Source organism: Sinocyclocheilus rhinocerous, unplaced genomic scaffold (genome assembly GCF_001515625.1).
Source record: "Sinocyclocheilus rhinocerous isolate Xijiao unplaced genomic scaffold, SAMN03320098_v1.1 scaffold808, whole genome shotgun sequence".
NCBI classification, from domain to species: Eukaryota; Metazoa; Chordata; class Actinopteri; order Cypriniformes; family Cyprinidae; genus Sinocyclocheilus; species Sinocyclocheilus rhinocerous.
In genome coordinates, this window is record NW_015650699.1 from 447,822 (window position 1) to 467,325 (window position 19,504).

The following is a 19,504-nucleotide window of genomic DNA, read 5'->3' on the forward strand; positions in this document are numbered from 1 at the left end:
GTCTCCCTCGCAGCCGTAATGGTCCATTTAAATTAATTACAAGTCAAGGGATGCATGGGACGGGTCAGTCTGTGCATCACTCCTGCACTGAGGTAAAGCCAGCTAAAGTAGTTGTTGTGTTGTCACATGTTTAGAATATGTTTCTGAATGTATTTAGACTGGTGCTTGCAAACATTGTTTATGGTGTAATATTGTTTAAGGGCCTGTGTTTGGGTTCAATTAACCTAATGATTGTAACTTAATGACTTTATCGTAATGCTTATCAGTTAATGCACATTTAAATAGTTGATATGTCAAACTTTAATAAACAGTAATATATTTGATATATATTAATTATCTGTTCTACTATTACTCGATGACTAGTCAGCATGAAAGTAAAATTAAAGTCTTTTCTGAGACTGGACGCTCATCAGAAAATGTTTCGTTTGCTAAATTTACTGCCACATTTCATCTACATGAGGCTCAAGCAAACGATGAGGAACCAATCTAAAACCACCCCATTATCTAAAATAGTGATTATAGTCGTAAGTAAATTAGCATACACAGCGTGAACTTACATGCGGTACGAATGTCGGTATTTCTTATCCCATTTCTCGATTATTCATATCCTTTTTTCATTAAGAAACACCAAATACAAACACTTTAAAGAGTGAACAAGAGGACGGGTGTATTCTACAACCTGCATTTACTACAAGTCGGTTGCTCTTAATTCATGATGTTTTGTCACCACCTCTCGGTCATACGAGATATAACCGCGCTTAATAAAGCTCTGGGATAAAAACGCAGGAAGACTGAACCTGAAATTCATTTAAACAAATGCTTTATATGTTATCAGACGTCTTTGACATTCTGTGGTGATTATCTGCTCTTTTAAACATTTCATAATCTCCCATTCCTCAAATACATCATAAACAACTTTACATTACACAGGAAAATAATGAACAGAATCTACCCATCTCAATTTGTGAAACAGTGGTTCAGTGAACATGAGGAATCTTTTTCTTGTATGAATTGGCCACCACATATTCCTGAGCTTAACCCTACTGAAAGTCTTTAGGATGTGCTGGAGACAACTTTACTGCGTGGTTCGACTATCCCATTGTCAATACAAGATCTCGGCCAAAATGTAATGCTGCTCTTGTTGGAAATAAATGCTGTGATGTTGCATGACATTGTCGAAACGATGCCACAATGAATGCACAATATAATCAAAACTAAAGGCAGTCCAATGAAATATTACAGTAAGCAACTTTTTTTTTTACAGGCAGTGTATAATGGCTAATAGAAACATTTGCTGTTATTTTACACTGCAGTTATTTTCTAGCCTTGATATAATAGGCAATGTGTATCATGCATTTAGTATAATAGTAAATAAATACATCTGTAGTTAAAGTCTCTATCAAACACCAGAATTACTTTGGCAATGAAGAAAATTATATGAAAAATAGATAAATATATATGAATAATTTTACTATTTTCACAGTTTATTCAGAAAGGCATCAACAGTGACATTGTTTATCTGACGATAAATAGTTTTTCACAGAAAATACGAATGCTACACACGTGCCTCAACTTACTGCTGTCTGGCAAGAAACCTGAACTGTTTGGTTGGCCATTAGATTACATCCTTATAACAAATTCAACAACATATCATATCTGAATGAATAACAGATCTGTAAATGGGCCAGTAAACAGACATAACTGCTCTGGTCACTTGACTAAGATTCAGATTTAGTGAAACAATGCAGCACTGGGAGTTTCCAGCTTGAGCTGCTGTGTATCCGCAGGTCCAGCCATTCCTGCTGAGCCACGGCCAAGTAGGACTCAGGTGGGGAGGAGGACAGCAGCTCCGGGGTCACCGAGCTCTCAGCTTGTGTCAGGGCCTGCTGGAACACTGCCTGTATGTCCATACTCTCCAGATTATTAAGACTCCCCGCTGCCTGATCCATGACCTGTGCACTGCTTGGACCTGAGGAAACACGGCACACAGGTATTAACATGAAGCTGATGATGTCTGTTCACACAAGATGAAAACTCATGTGACTCATGTTTTATTTTATATAACAATTTGTACACTACTTTATCTTGCTAAGCCTTTTGTTATAGACACTTTTTCTCGAAGCATAAGTTAATCCTGGCTGACGGCAAATAACACATTTCTACAATGCTGTTGGTTACCGAAACGTTTGCTTTCGGGTTGATGCAACAATCATGCCGCTAGGTGTCAGTATAAATCCAGCATTATATCAGCCAGGAAATAAATGGACCTTGAGGTAAAATGACTCACTGAATCTATAAATCAATGTTGTATATTTTACACTAGCTTAAACAGTCAAAAGTCTAAAAAGACTGAGGTCTATGGCAGATGTTCTCAACAAGGGGGCCACAGCAAATGTCCAAGCAGGCCACAGGATGACTTTTAGTATTTTAATTAATAATTTATTATTAAAACATTAAAATGATTTAACTCCAATCAAACTTAAAATTCTAAAAATTAACAAAATCAAGATGTAAATATTATATATATTATTTTTTTTTTTTTTGGCGATCTGATTAATAAAATTTTGTTTGTTAAAGGGGTCATGAATTGAGAAATCAATTTTTCCTTGATCTTTTGACACGTAAGAGGTCATTGTACTGTAAAGACATCATTTAACCCTCTGGTATTGTTCGGTCATTTTAGACCAGAAAAAAAAAATGTTTTGACATTTTAAAAATCGCTACTTCATCGGAATGGTACGAAACTCGCTGACTTTTATGGCAGTTACTATGTGAACCCCTCGCCCCACCCACAGACACATATATGAACTAGTGTGACTGTAACACACAGCATGTTTTTGCAAATACTTGAAATAAAATCAATAATTTAGCCACAACGGAGTAAAAACATAGACACCAAGTAAGGGGTGACACTCAAGAGTACAAAACAGACACACACACTCAAACACACACTCACTTACACACACTCACAGACAAGACAACACACACCACACTATTATAAACACACAAATGAACTGGTGTGGCTGTTACAATATGGCAAAATTGAGCCAGAAGACTCAAATAAGAGGTTGAAATCAGATTGATTAAACTCTGATAAAGCATTTCTGTTCATACTTGTTACATTTTTGTTGAACTTTGATGTTATGTGTAATAAAATGTATTTTGTTGTGTTCAGGTTTGACTGCAGCAAAATTAATTCAAAAACTGACATTTCAAACCAACATTTAAAAAATAAAAAAAATCTAAACCTTTACAAAAAGTGGTCTTTGAGAATGTCCAAATATAAATCCAAATCCAACATTAAAAAAATATATATTTATGTCTAAAAACAACTAGAGAATTTATAAGCTTTTCATATGGAGCTCTATAGGAATCTAATGGCTAAACCACAGAATTTCAGATGTTTTTCTTTTTTTACTCCCACCAGATGGAACTAATCTGCCTTAAAAAATTGGATTTTAAAGGCATTGTCTCTATTTTAACATGAAATACTGCCATAATTGAAAGTACAAAAAAATATTTTAAAATTTATCATTTTCAATGGGAAAAAATTGATCATAATTATTGCATAAATATTAAATAGTACCATGAAATTATCTCAAAATACAAAAGAAAAAAGATAAAATATTATTGAACAAAAATATATAACATTGATTTAACTGAAAATTAAAAAAAAAAAAGTTACATTTCAAGTGTGACTCCCAAATGAACAATACCAGAGGGTTAAGTTTCAGAGCTCAAAACTTCCTTGATAGTCTAAAAACAGCTTTTATTGAAACCAAGCTCAAATAAAAATCTAAATGACTCAGTTACAGCATTTCTATCTTCTTTTTAATGAGCTACAGCGATAGCTGCATGCCTTTGTCCATTTAAGGGATTTTCTGAAATGTTCCATTACATCTGTGAGGCATATTTGGAGTTTCCCACGAGGGCGCCCTCGGGCTTCCAGTATGAATGAAACATACATTACATGACAGTACTCACTAATGCTCACACTGGTAAAAATAATTAAAATAATACTACTTTCTGAAGCAAACACTTGCAAATCTATAAGTTTTTCTCCAATGTTTTACCACCTCAAGAAGCTTTTATTAATGTAAAAATATACCTCATTGTCATGTTCTAGCCTTGTTATATTTATCTTTCAATAAAAATCTAAAAATTTTTGCCCTTAAAGTTGTGGCAGTTTCCCCCCGTGGTATCAAAAATGGTATTGAACATCGATATTTTATTGTATCGAAGTTATAAATTCCAGTAAATTGCCACCACAAATATAGTGCAAGTCTAAGGGAAACACTGTAAATTATGACAATTTTATGTTATTTGATGTTAAAAAAAAACACTAACATTATAAGTACACCTCAGGAAACATTATGAAATAATTTAAAAATGCAATTCATGCTTTTTTTTTCTTAATTTTTAATTTGAAAGAACTCACAGCAGTGTCTGAAGGGCTCCCAGCTGCGAGGGGGCAGGTAAGGTTTTGCCATAGGCTGCTGAAGTAGGCACACGATTGCATTATCCACCTGATGAAAAACATGTAGTGACAGCAGCTTCTGGTACAGCTCCTCTGAGAGGCTGTATTCCTCTGAACGAATGAGATCTCGAATCAAGTCGAAGTCATGCTTCAGCTGCAGAGCTCCCTGAATACTAGTGTGAATGAAGAATTCACATAAACGAACAGTGAAAGTAAGAACGGAACATGAACCGCTACAGTAAGACCATTGCTCCACCACTAGGTTTACTAACCTAAACTTGATCTTCTGTTTGAGGATGTGCTCCATCCAGGCCTCCATGAAAGCCGTCATAGCCTCAGTGAGAGCAGAAATACGAGCATCATCAGGCAGAGGCTGAACACCCTCCAGCACCTGACCAATCACAATCTGAGCTGCAGAGGCTGCATAATCACTAGGACTGCTGGGCAGCTCTAAAAATAATGTACAGCATTTAAAAAATATTTAGGAGGATGTAGCAGTCTACAAGCAGACACAACCCAGTGTGGATTTTCATTCATTGCGTCTGTACCGGTTTTGTGATTGATCCTCCAATGCTTTCCTGACGGCATGGTTTGCTCAAAGATCTCCACAGACATTTTCTTACAGTCTATAGAAAAGGTCCTCAGCACAAGATCAGAGAAAGCCTGCAATATCAGACAAACAGAGTAAGTCATACCGCATTAAAAAATAACTGATTTTTTTCATTAGGCATTTTATTAAAGAGGACATATGTATTATTTTAATGTTTTTCTGTTGTTACATTATAATGTTAATGCCATCAGTATTCACCATCTATTGATCTATCTATCGTTTTTTAAGCTTTTGAAAGAAGTCTCTTATGCTCACCAAGGCTGCATTATTTTGATTGAAAACAGTAAAAATATTGAATATTGATGTTATTGTGAATGAATATTGTTATTATTATAATATTATTTCATATTTAATATAACTAAATTAATAACTTATTTAATATAATTAAATTATAAATTAAATTAATATAACTAAATTCTATTTTAATATATTTTAAAAATGTAATATATTCCGGTGATGGCAAAGCTGAATTTTCAGCATCATTACTCAGCATGTTCCTTCAGAATTAATTATTCTGTTTATTATAATTATTTAATTATAATATGCTGATTTGCTGCTCAAACAAACATTTCTTGTTATATATTATGTTGAAAACACCTGTGCTGCTTCATATTTTTGTGGAAACGGTGATACACTTTTTTTCAGGATTCTTAGAAAGTTCAAAAGAACAGCATTTTTTTTTATATAGATTTTTTGTAACGAAGTCTTTACTCTAATTTCTGACCAATTTAATACATTCTTACTAAATAAAACTATCAATTTCTTTCTTACTGACCCCAAACTTTTGAACAATAATTCACACAATTTGATTTTGTATCATACCAAGAGACACACATAAAAATTGACACCATGTACTCACCCTCATATCATTCCAAACCTGTATTATTTTCTGTGTAACATAAAAGATGTTTTGAAGAAATGTCTCAGTGTCAGTAAGTCAATAGTCACCAAAACGGTTTGGAAAGAAAGTCATACAAGTTTGAAATTGCATAAGGGTGAGAAAATTAAAACAGATTTTTCATTTTTGGGTGAACTAGCCCTTTAATAATGGTTAGGCAAGAATTGTGTAATGATGCTAGAATTTCTCACTTGTAGATCTGTAAGTGCCTTAGAGAGTGAGGCTGTCTGCTGAATTATGAGAGGGTGAACTGAATCTCTGCCAGCAGCTTGAGTGAGGTAGACCAGGCCCTCCACTGAGACCTTGAGATCCTTAAAACAAAGACAAATAAAAGTTAATCAAAATCAGAATATATCTTGCATCAAAAAGATGCATATTTATGCATGGAAGTATTTCAGTAACGTTTAAAGGTCAATTTACCTTAAGATCTCCTTGTGTGACCAGCAGGAACTTAGTAAGGGACCAGGAGGCCAGAAACTGGTAGGCTTTACTCATAACCCAGACAGTACAGGACTGGACAGTTGCAACAGACCTACACAGCAATCCCAGATGATTTTTCTTAATGCTCTTGGATCCACTGTCAACTAGTGAAAGACATCACACATTTAATTAAGTGCCAGCAGATGAGGTTGTATTATCTTACATACCTTGAACAGTGTCCAAACTAGGAATATAAAAGTACTGGTAATTTGTTACCAAGTAAATAATAAAATAATAATATAAAACATATTAAACAATTTTTCCAATTAACACATTTCTACAGTTTCTGCAGTAATTCTGTTATTATTAATTGTAATCATTATTTACATTACTATTTTTATTATTTGTATTTGTATATTATTTGAAACCGAGTATACAGTCATGGCCAAAATTTTTGGCAGTGACATAAATTGTGTGTTTTGCAAAGTCTAGTATGATAGCTCATTCACACTTTCACATGTGCTGCTGATATGATTAGTCAATTAATGTTAGCTGCTCATTTTGTGTCAGGATCAAAAAACAGTGAAATTTGTTTTTTTGTGAAAAAAGAAAATGTTAAATGCATCTGATCACTCTGCAAAATAATCTAGAAACAATGTGAATGAACACCACAACAGCTTAAGCAGCAAACTTTGCAAAACACAAAATTTATGTCACTGCCAAAACTTTTGGCCAATCACTAAATTGCTCATGGATCGTTGGGAGAAATCACTCTTGCAGGACGTTTTGATACCATTCTTTATTCATGGCAGTGTTTTTGGGCAGAATTATGAGAGAGACCACTCCCTTTTTGAAAAGCAACCCCACACATGGATGGTCTCAGGATGCTTCACTGTTGGCACAACACAGGACTCATGGTAGCGTTCACCTTTTCTTCTCCGAACCAAAATAATCTAGAAACAATGTGAATGAACACCACAACAGCTTAAGCAGCAAACTTTGCAAAACACAAAATTTATGTCACTGCCAAAACCTTTGGCCATGACTGTACACTACCATTCAAAAGTTTGGGATCAGTACTTTTTTTTTCTTTAGAAAGAAACAAATTAATATTTTAATTCAGCAAGGACACATTAAATTGATCAAATGTGACAGTAAAGACTTTTACATTATTACAAAAACATGTATCACGGTTTCTACAAAAATATTAAGCAACACTGTTTTCAACAATGAATAAGAAATGTTTCTTGAGCACCAAATAAGCATATGCTGTATTTTTGGTCAAATAAATGCAGGCTTGGTGAGCAAGAAACTTTTAAACATCAACTTCAAACTTTTGAACGGCAGTGTAGCATCAACTAATGAAATCATGACAACCCTATTCTATTTATCATACTGATAATGACAAAAGTGTAACATTGTGTACCTGACTCTACGTCTGGGCATTGCAGTAGCTGAAGAACAATATGCAGAGGTGGGAAGAGCTGGAGGATGAGATCCGTTGTGGCGGTCCTCACTGAACATCTTTCCTGTTTAAATCCAGGGACACACTTCTCTTTTAGCCCTGAGCCCAGCGACAAACACATCACTACAATACAACAGGACACAATTAAAACCAACTTCACTTCAATTGTCAATCATTTCACTGAATAGTCATTTACATCTAAATAGTCATAATTTTGTTAATATAACTCACTTTCATCCCACTGTGTGAAGGCAGCAGCAGATAAAATATAAGAGCAGAAATTGCTCAAATTTCCTTTACATTCTTGTGGAATGAGGTCTACAAAGACAAAAAAAAAAGTAATGAAAAATAATCTAATAAAATCTTGAAAACACCTCTTTAATTTCAGAATAAGAAATGTCAGAATCCAGGAAAGAGTATTTGAGCTTAAAATACTAGAGATGCACACTATACAGTATCAGTAACTTTATAGGTATTAGCAAATACTTTCTATGGCAAGTCTCAAAAATATTTAAGAGATGTATATTTCTTACTCTACACTTAAATGTTTTTATACGCAAAAACAAGCATAGAAGAGACTTCTTCATATCTGTTATTGGCTAAAACAAAAGCAAATATTTTACATAAAGAAAAGATTTTTGAGATCTTTTACATAATTATTTGTAAAGTACATTTGTAAAATACAATTAAAACATGTAACACCATTCAAGAGTTTCGGGTCAGTAAGATCTCTTTTCTTTGAAAGAAATTAATATTTTTATTCAGCAACGATGCATTAAATTGATCAAAAGTTATAGTAAAGATATTTATAATGTTACAAAATATTTATATTTCAAATAAATGCTATTCTTTTTAACTTTCTTTTCCTCAAAGAATCATAAAAAAATTAATAAATCTATGAACGTTTCCACAAAAATATTGAGCAGCACAACACTGCAGGATCAGTGTTGGCCACAACAACTTTTGAACAGTAGTGTACATCATGACTATATTTAATTTATGTAAAAAGATACTTTCTTTATCTTTTGATTTTGAGGTGAAATATGATCCAGTCATTTCTTTGTGAGATTCAACCATTAGCATTGCATATCTTTTCTAAACACATAACACACATTTTTTTAACATTTGATACTTCAACCCCACCAGCACATCAGTACCTTCAATATATGAATGTTTGAGCCATGTGACCAAATGAAGCACCATTTCATCATTCCACTGGTTGATACTTCCCAGAGTGCTGTTGTATGGCTGATAATAAAAGTGACTTACAACTGCTTTACCAAATTCCCCCCACAGCAGCTTCTTATAATAAGAGAAAAGCTTCATGTATGCATCAGACTTCCTGAGATCCATCGCGGCCACGTTGTAGTTCCTGGAGGTCATTCTGGGTCTGTTTAGCAGTCTCTCTTCTCCTTCACTGGCCCCACGACAAATCACCACAGAATCCTCCAAATCAGCTGTTCCGTTTAACAGAGGTTTTCTGGGAATAAGTGGAGCTAAGAGATTTGTTGATGTCACTAAGACTTGAAAGAAGGTATCGAGACACTCTCGGTCTCTCGAGATAAACGAAGAGAATGGAAGATTCGAAGACCAGAGGCTGTGAAGGAGCTTTTGGGGCACCTCATTAACAGTAGATTGAGGTTCAAGTTGTACTGTATGTATGTTTATTGTGGGTGATGATGAAAACCGACTATTGAGATTAGGGTGTGCAAAGAGACTCTTAAGTTTGTTGGGGTTTTTAGCCATATGGAGGAGGTAACTCTGCTGGGAAAACCATGTGTAAAGTTGTTCAGCTGATTTCTGAGCTTGACTCTGGGCCAGAATCATCATCAACTGCTCAACTGGGAATGTTTTAGGACCAGTTATGTTTTTAAGCAAAACAGATCCCAGCTGGGGCCAGTATGAGCTGAACATGAGCTGTGAGTCACAGGCAGATGTTGTACCCTGGATCCACTTGTCTTCTACGATCTGGTTGTACAGCTCAACCGCACACAGCAGGTCCACTAAGGCATCTCTGGGCACACAGTCCAGCTGGGCAGCAGCCAAAGCAGAAAGTGCAGTGTGGATGCACTGCTCCATCAACCACAAGGCCTGGAAGCCCAGCAAGTGTAAAGTTCGCTGCATGGAAGCAAGGGTCTTCACACGCCTGAAAAGAACACGGCGAAGATGGAAGTCAGATCGAGCTTTGGCCCAGAGCAGATCCCAGTGGTTGACGTGAACCTGCATTTCTTGGCACAAAGCTCTAAGGCTGAGGTTCCATGTAGAGTTGGGCTGCTCAGCTACTTGCCCCCTGTCAGTCAAAAGGAGATGCGTCTTCTCCAACACGGAGTCCAGTTGCACCACAAAGCAGGTGGCCACATGTGTGCGACGGCTGTACTCATGGAGGAAGAGCAGCTGAGCTCTGTGGTCCATCAGGTGTTGTAGCTGACAGTAATGCTGGCTGAAGGCTGCAGCCTGAGGGTGGTGGTGAAAATCATATTCCTCAGAGGAAGAAAGACCCATGATACAGCCAAACAGCCTGCCTCCTGATGCAGGATCACGGAGCATGTGGCATTGAGAGCTGAAACTCTGTAAAGTTTGCCCAAGGCGTTGCATATTTCTGTAGGGACAGGAAGCGATGCTCTCATTCTCAGAGTCCCAGCTGCCATCTTTGTCCTTCTGCCCCATGAGCCACTTCAGACTAGGGTTAAAACGGTTACGAAACAGAGCCTCGGCCCTCTGGAGGGATTTGGTGAACGGGCCCTGGTACCAGGAAGCTGGGAGAAAACAGAAATATGTAAAATATATTTACAAAAAAAAAAGTTTCTGTGAAAACTCATATAAAACAGGGTTTGCAACTAAAACAGTCATTAGCAAGTCATGTTTTTTGTCCTTTTTCTGAATATCATCAAGGAGAAGCTACATAACCCTCTGATAATGTTGCTCATCCACCTTTAGAGGTCAAATTAAATATTATATGTGGAATTTTACTTTACATTTATTTTGTATGAGGTTCCTAATTTTTACAAGTTACCCAAGTCAAAGATTAAATGTTCTAAGAAAATAAATATGCACAAAAATTGGTTGCAAGTATCAGATTTAGTCTAAATTAAGCCGTCCCTTAGAAGAGGTCTGAAAGTTTGCCATCAAATGTCGATTTGTAGAAATACTGATAAAATCTTTCCAAGACTGGCCATTCATCCAGGCTCCAGCATCCCTCTGTCCCTACACTACATAGGAAAAGCAGTTGGGAAAATGAATGAATGGCTGAATATACTTCTAATAAGGGGGGGAAAAATCTTTGTTTTATCAGATTTCTTTCAGTAAAGGCTTGATTACACTAAACAACGTTTAAAATCATTCACTTGCAGACTTTGTAAATGGTTACAGAGAAAAACTGGGCATCACACACTAATGACTGAAGACTTTCACACACTACCAGACTTTAACAACAAACTCACACAGAAATATATGCCTCATTACTAGGAGATGCCAGACAAATGAAAACAATATGTGCTCTAAAATTGGCCCAAAACATCAAACATACTTGAAATGCGTTGTGCCTCTATTGCTTAAAGTGCCCCAATTATGCTATTTGAAATGTTTATAATTTGGTTTTGGGTGTCCCCAACAACAGGTTCACATGCATGCAAGGTCAAAAAACACTTTCATTTTCTTATAATATACATTTAATTTTACTTTATTTCTCAACGACTCTCAAATTATTCATTTGAAGACTCATCTTTCCAAACCCCTCCTTTGCATAATGTTACTCTGCTCTGATTGGTCCGATGACCCAGTCTGTTGTGATTGGTCTACTCTGTCTACATGTCAGAAACAGAACGCCCATCATCAGTACTGGAATATAGCTTATCAATAATATATCCTATTATAATAATAAAAGTGCTCCACTCTGTTCTAAAAAGAAAGAATCAGAGGGGGAAAAGTTGTTTTACATTAATGTTAGCGAACCGGACTCACAGCTTGGTAGTAAAGACACAAACAGTAATGGTATACGTTAGCTAAACACAGACAAAGAGTACTGATAAAGCACTGCAGTTTGTAAACCAACGTATTGCTCCATCCTTTATCATGACTCCAAGTACAACAGACATTCTATATTAATCGACACATTTCTAGACAATAGCAGGCCCACAGCTGATTAGCAGAACTATAACGTGAGTTAGCCAGAGACTTACAGCTGCACTGACTGACTACACAACACACAAAACTACATATTTTGCAAGCTCGATAGAACCAAGCAACAATTCTTAATCATACTTACAGGTTGTGATTCGGAGGAGCAAACTTTTCCAAACAAACTGGGCATTGACCCTTCTTTCAAAGACAACCGGTTTACGAATCCCCAATGAACTCGCGGAGATTGGAGACGCAGTCGTCAGTGAAATGACGGGAACACAGCAAAAGATTGTACTGCTGTGGTATCTTAGTAATGATTAAGTTTAATCACTGATTCTTCACAGCCTCATCCTTTGGAAGTGAAAATAAACCAAATTCACTTTCACAGCGCAGAGCACAGCTTCTTCTTGACATTATGTTATCCACACGAATGAGCTACAGCATTTGAATTTTGTTTTCGCGGGATGTCCAAGCAGAACGTAGGCGGGCATTATGCAAATGTGAGAATTTGTGACGTGTGAAATTCGCGGAATGGAATTTGAATTCAAAACTACTCGTTTCAGCGGTTCAGAGTCAACTCTTTCTTTTGAGAGACAATAACTTCATTTATGATGCACTTCAGCTTTACAACTTTGCAGACTGTTTACATTCACATGCTGCATTACACACTGTACAAAAATCCACAATAGGGGCACTTTAAAAAAATTTGGAGACCAATGTGTACCCAACTTGTTGAACGTGCCATTAATGTGCTATAGAGTGCTGCAGTGATGAGGTATTTTTGTAGGCCAACCCGGAAATTAGCAACACCCTGGCTCCATTGACAAAAACCCAAAAGGATTTTTCTTTTTTTCATTTGGGTTATTGCAGAAAACAAGCTCTGTCACCAACAAAAGTTTTTGATTCTTGCACGTTTTGTTCGTAAAATTATCTTCATAAATTAAGACATATCTTATGAAATCTGTATGGTGCCCTGGTGGGCTGTATACAGTTGTCCCACTAACCCACTTGTTTAGCAACCATCTTTTTGAAGACAAAAAAAAAAGCAACAATAAGATGAACAATAACATGAAAGATGAAAATACCTTGAGATTGTGTTAACTATAGACCTTATTTCAGACATTTAAGCAAAAACCTATTCTAAAAAAAAACATTTACATTGGAACGATGGAACCAAATTTTAATTTAATTAATTTTATAATTAATTCCGGCAGCACACTATCAGCTGAGTAATAATGAGTCATGACCTCTGCATTCAAGTGATATGTAACATTATTGAATGTTCAAGAAAGCTAAACACAAAACCTACCATCATATTTGTAATTTGAAATATATTCCTCGGGAAGTATCTCTGAACAGTCACTTGGCCTCCTCTGTGAAAAACACACACCAAAAAAAAAAATAATAAAATAAAAATTATACACGTGTGAGGACACCTTTGCTCCTCATTTCTAATTCTAGAAAGACTGAAAGAAATTTACATCAAAGTTCACTGATGTGCAGTGATGATAAGAAGAACGGCAAATAACATGCTGTAAATTAGTTAAGCAATACACAGTTGTGTATGAAAATATGAGTGATTGGGTCTCACCTGTCCATTATTAGAACAGTGATTTTCAGGACTGTCACCAAGAGAACTGTCCATTTTTTCTGTTTGGGATACAAGCAAATGCTGAAACCTCAATGTTACTGACTTCTCCTGATCCTGTTTGATAATTTTAACAAATGCACTCTAATATAAACTGACAGTAACGGTCAAACGTTTGAATGATCTTAACTTTTAATCTTCTGATCAAAAGGCTTCTGCCTACATGCATGAATTCTGTTATTTATTTATTCATTATTAATGGTTACACTTTATTTTACAGTAATATTAATTAACAACTTGTACTTACTACAAAATTAATGTTAGGGTTTGGTTGAGGGTTAATTGTTTGTTATTTCTCCTCCCATACTTTTTGGACTTTCATAGGTTTCATAGACTTTACAATTATTCCAAAATGTAGCAAAATGGTAATAATGAAGGAGTACACTACTGTTCAAAAGTTTGTGTTCGGTATGATTTTGTTTTATTTATTTGTATTTATTTATTTTAAGGAAATTCAGCAGGGTCGCATTTAATGTGTCAAAAAAAAGACAAAAATTATAAAACTGATAGTTCCGGTCCTTTATTATGATTGGTTGAGCCAAAATTTGAAGCCGTTGTAAATTACTATAGAAACATACTCCTGTTACCTCTTACATCAGTATTACTGTGCCAACACATCTGTGTGTTGCTTGGCAACCGTTCTGCTATCAGTATTATTGTGCCAAAGAAATTGTTTCAAAATGTTTTGATTTTGTTTGTAAAATTTTGACTTAATGGGTGGGCTAAGTGCATGCTAACTGTTTTATGAAAGCAATACCTATGGAGTCAATTTAATGCCACATATACTTGCAAAAGAATTGAAGTATTGCAAAAGAAAATGAAAGTATTGAGAAAAAATAAATGTGCTTTCTGCAAGCAATAATTGCAAAATATAAATGAAACGGAGCAAAAGCAACGATTTTGCATATAGTAGCCATAGCTACTAATTTATTTGCAGTGCTGCTTTTATTTTGCGTTTCATTCAAGTGTGAGCTTGCAATACTGTTTTTTCCCTTTGCGCTTCAGGTTTCTGCGTGTTTCACTTTCTGTCAGTTTTGACATAGGGGTGTCAAGGGTCAAGGGACTGGTGCATGTACAACAGGCCTGGACATGCCTCCCTGGAAGTTACATCATCAGCCTGAGATGCAGATCACAACTGATCAGGGCACCGTCGTTGAGCAGAAGCATGCGGGTGGATCGTTTCCTTTTATTCACTAGCATTAAAACATGCATGGTTTCGTTCTATTAACTATATGTGTATTAACAGCGTTTGCTCAAGTTAAAGAAGTTGCTAACTTGCTAAAATGAACATCTGCCGTTTATTTCTCTCAATGTGCACTTTTATAGCATTAAAATGTGTATCGTTTCATTTTGTAAACTTAATGTGTTTTAACAGTGTTTGCTTAAAATCTGTTAACCTGTGGGAGGACGCCAGCACGCAGAAGTGTTCTTTGTTTACATTAGTTCAAAGTTACTGTTAGTTTTCATGTAAAATAATTTAGGCTAATTAACTTGATAAACTATACATCATTAAAAACAGTGACAGTAATTTCTTAATTTATGTCAGGAGTTATGTAAATGAAAAATGAAGGAAATCCACACGCATGCCTCCGCTCAACGACGGTGCCTTGATCAGTTGTGATCTGCATCTCAGGATGATGACATAACTTCCAGGGAGGCGTGTCCAGTCTTGTTGTACAAGCCCCAGTCCCTTGACTCCACCCCCATGTCAAACCAATACCAGAAAGTGAAATGCACAGAAACATGAAGCATAATGGGGAAAAAACGATATCGCGAGCTCACACTTGACTGAAACGCAAAATAAAAGCAGCCTTGCAAATAAATGAATAGTTATGGCCATGGAAAATATGTGTTGCAAAATCAATGCTTTTGCTCTGTTTCATTTATATTTAGCAATTCTTTATTTTTGTTTTCAAAAAGCACATTTATTTTTTCTAAATACTTTCCTTTTCGTTTGCAAAACTTTATTTTCTTTTGCAATAATTCAATTCTTTTGCAAGTATATGTGGCAATGAATTGACTCCATAGTTCGCTCTATGAATGCTGTAATAGGAGTTTTCAAAAACTGGGCACAAGGTGAAATTATTCTATTCACGCTTCAACCATCTATCATTAAAAGGAAATTTAAAAGTGTAAAAGCCTACCATGAATAACCCTAAAAAGCTCAAGTATTTCCTCAGCAATATTACAGATGTAGTAAATATCACAGCAGTAGCCTAATACATGTCTATATTTTGTAACATGTTGACTTAATCAGAAATGTTCATTAACATTGAGTAATAATCATTTGTTTCAGTCTTTTTCCCCAAACCAGAAGAGCCTCTTTAAAACTTAGGCTCGCTAGGAAAAAGGTGGATCAATTAAATTTTAAAAGCTATTAAAATAAAAAATGGTTATTTAAAATTGTAATAAATTGTAGTTTTTACTATAATTTGATCAAATAAATGTAGCCTTGGTGAGCTTATGCCTCTTTTAAAAACATTAATAAAAAAATCTCACCAACCCCAAACATACACAAGTGTGTCCAAATGTTCGATGTAATCGAAAGTCAACATTAGCCAAAGAAAATATAGAAAGGTCACTTATCTATAATAGAGAAAATTCAATTTTGGCAAGTAACAAATAATGAACAAGTTAACTTTAATAAAGCTGGTATTAGTGATACTGTGCCAGCATCCTCTTTTAAAAATCACAGGACAAAAAGATTAAAAGGTGAACGAGGCACCTGCTTGCGTGTGTGTGTTTGTTTTGGTGTCAGTCTGTCCCTCCTGAGATCCGCTTGATGAGTGAGCCATCTCCACCTCTTAACATATTAAATACACATAAGAAAGAACATGATATGGACACAATGATATTTTACACAATTACATTGTTAACAAGTTACCTGTTTACTTGAGAGTTTACCTGTTCATCTCAAAGTAAAAGTATGCTTTAGAGGTTACATCTCTACTACGAGTCTAGTCTATGAAATAAAATGACAAATGAATAATAATTAGCATAAGAATGTTTTAAAGTACTGCTTTGCTACATAAAAATAATCTTCAAGTATAAATAACATTACAAGTGACAACATAACACTAGTTTGAGACTTACCTGTCATTGTAACCACATGAAAACATCCAAGTCGTGATTTAATCCAGTGTTTTAGCTTAACGTCCACCCTGTGTCTGTATCCTCCATCATTTTTACACTAATGCTAACAGGCTAACTGTTGTTAACTAGCCAGTACACAACTAGTTCTCGGGAATAGCCGGCTAATAATAACATCTTCCTAACAATCACTCATCAGCGCACATAAACCTTCAGTTCAATACAGGAAGACATCTATTTTGAGGGGTGGGTTGGCTGTAACAGGTTTGTTAATCCTCCGTTAAGCACGTATACCGGAATTAGCATAGCATGAGGAGAACATAGCCAATAACAAAAGAGAACTCTGGCTGTGGCTCAATACCTAGTGAACTGCCTACTTAGACAGCAGCATTTATTATGGGTCCGTGTACTTTTGCGTCCATTCATTTTTCCTTTTTTAACCTAGAAATTAAATATGGAAAATGCGGTTTCTTCTTTAATGGTTCTAACACTGATTAATAGACACAAATTCATTTTTATTATTCAAAATTCTCATTTAATTAAAATTCGTAAAAAATCAGCTCAGGTCTGTTCCGCGCTTCCGTCAAACGGTTCCGAACAGAACCGATGCGCGGGACTCGATGAAGGAGAGGAAGCAGGCAGCCAGAAGAAGCAGGGTCATTCTTACTATTCAGTGCCATTTCAGCTTGATAAGTTTCCATAAAAAAAATTTACATTTCCGTGATGTAATCATTTTATCTGAAGAAGGGCTTGTTACACTATAAGAAAAATGTTGGTCCAGCTCAGGATACCCAGCAAGCAATAGCCGTCATTTCAACGTCTGGGTTAACTATAGACCCGATATAGTCCGGCTATGTGTAACCCACTTAAGTGTAATTTAAGTGTTCTAGCCCAAATAACCTTGAATTTGGTTTCATTTCTTTGACGTTTAATAGGTTGTTTGCAATCACGTGATTCTGATGACGCGCGAAATGCAACTGGAGGGCAGGATGCAGTGTTGCCAACTTAGCGACTTTGTCGCTAGATTTAGCGACTTTTCAGACCCCCCTGGCGACTTTTTTCAAAAAAAAGTGCCTAGCGACTTCTTGGACAAACCTTAGCGAGTCTCTGTGATCGCTGGTACTGACGCAACGGCGCGAGGTCAGCGCGCACACACCTAGCCTTTTACCCCTCACCCCTGACCCCCTATTTACACTGCACACGTCTGCGGCGCGTTACGGCTCCGAAGAGGTTTTGTTACGTCCTCCACGCGGTGCCAACTCACACCAGAAGCGCAGCGGTAGGATTCGCGAGACCACGTGATTTGCCTGTCAGATGTTGTTTGGTTGCTCATTGTCCTTGTAAAAAGGATTTGTGATGTCATATAACACCATGTGTTTTTGTATTTCGAGGATGAACCGCTCGTCGTCGTCCATTTCTGGCCTCCTGCCAAAGATATGTGACCGTGAAATACGATCGGGAGTCTGCACAGGGTGTTTATTTTGAAATTGACATGATTTTTTTTGACTTTTATTTTGTATTTGCTGTGCGGTTTGGACACGGCGTCCGTCAAAAATAGACTAGGCGCCTATCTTTAGCAAAGCGGCGCTTTTGAAACGTTGCCGCGGCGCATCTGGTGTAAACACAAGCATTGACTAGAATGACCGCGATCAGTTCCGGTAGCCGCCACATTCCGTCGCCAAAGGTCACTGTCGCTTGTGTCGCCGGAAGTCTCCAGCTCTCCATTGAAAATGAATGGGATTATGTCGCTCTGTCGCTTTGTGTCGCTGGCGGTGTGAACGGAGCTTAAACAATGAGTGAGGTATACGCGCGAGAGATCACTTCCGGCGCTTGCGTAAACTACGCCAGAGCGTGTACACACCTCATGCACCGGATGCCGTGCGCGCGCCCAAAGACAGTTGGACATAGTAGTGTATTAGAGTAATATATAGATATAAATACATCACATTTTCATTTTTGGGTGAACTATCCCTTTAAGACACAACACAAGACACTCTTTTTTGCCACCTGCTGGCGTATTTAAGTAATATGAAGAAATGGTCACTGAGCGAATCAGTGAATGAAACTGAAAATGAAAAAATCTCTTGAAAGAATCAAAACTTCCATCACTAAAATATACCGATGATTTGAAGATCGGCGGATAGAACGGAAAAGTTTTGATTGTGATTCAAATAACTCATACTGAGTTTTGATAAGCATAGAAGTTATAATAATAATAAGAAGAAAAAGATGGGGAAATCGCGGGAAAAAAAGAGGAAGTTGGATCAGAAACAAAAGATAGGATTGATGATTCTGAGATTGAAGATGAAATGGAGACGGGTTGGTCACAGGTAGAAGGAGGGAGAATGAAAAGTGTAGGAAAAACAAATAAAAAGAGGAAGAAAGATAATGAAGAGGAGTCCGTAAGTATAGATGAGGATAGTGAAAGGGAATTAATAAGTGGAAGGAGAGAGGAAATAAAAATGATTGTGAGATTTAAAGAGGGGCATGGAGTAAAAGGAGTAAACCCAATTGAATTAACAAATGAGTTGAGGAAACAATCAGGAGAGATTAAATGTGCAAGAGTACTTCAGGATGGAGCATTGATGGTGATATGTGATAATGAGGAACAGAGGGATAAAGTGATGAAAATGAAGGTTGTGTGTAAACAAGAGATTTCAAGTTGTAAGCAAACAGGTGGAAAATCATGGATATGCGGAGTAATTACAGGGGTACCATTGGAGGTCACTATGATAGAACTGAAGAGGAACATAAAAGGAGGAAATGTAATTGAAGCA

At 36.4% G+C, this 19,504-nt stretch overlaps 1 protein-coding gene across 4 annotated transcripts; it reads right to left on the minus strand.

Moving 5' to 3' along the window:
- Positions 1–837: 837 nt before the first annotated feature.
- LOC107712313 (uncharacterized) lies at positions 838–17,233 on the minus strand. Of its 4 annotated transcripts, none has more exons than XM_016517536.1 (14): positions 16,731–17,233; positions 16,542–16,599; positions 16,363–16,440; positions 13,581–13,639; positions 13,299–13,362; positions 9,028–10,626; positions 8,102–8,188; positions 7,832–7,993; positions 6,406–6,569; positions 6,177–6,296; positions 5,026–5,140; positions 4,750–4,927; positions 4,439–4,650; positions 838–1,969 (listed from the first exon to the last, which is right to left on the minus strand). In XM_016517536.1, the coding sequence occupies exons 3-14, from the start codon at positions 16,430–16,432 to the stop codon at positions 1,719–1,721; spliced, it is 3,081 nt and encodes a 1,026-aa protein (XP_016373022.1). In that variant the 5' UTR covers positions 16,433–16,440; positions 16,542–16,599; positions 16,731–17,233; the 3' UTR covers positions 838–1,718. The 4 variants fall into 4 exon arrangements, with proteins under 4 accessions (XP_016373022.1, XP_016373023.1, XP_016373021.1 ...); XM_016517537.1 differs by having other exon boundaries at positions 16,522–16,599; XM_016517535.1 differs by lacking the exon at positions 16,542–16,599.
- Between the last annotated feature and the right edge of the window lie 2,271 nt (positions 17,234–19,504).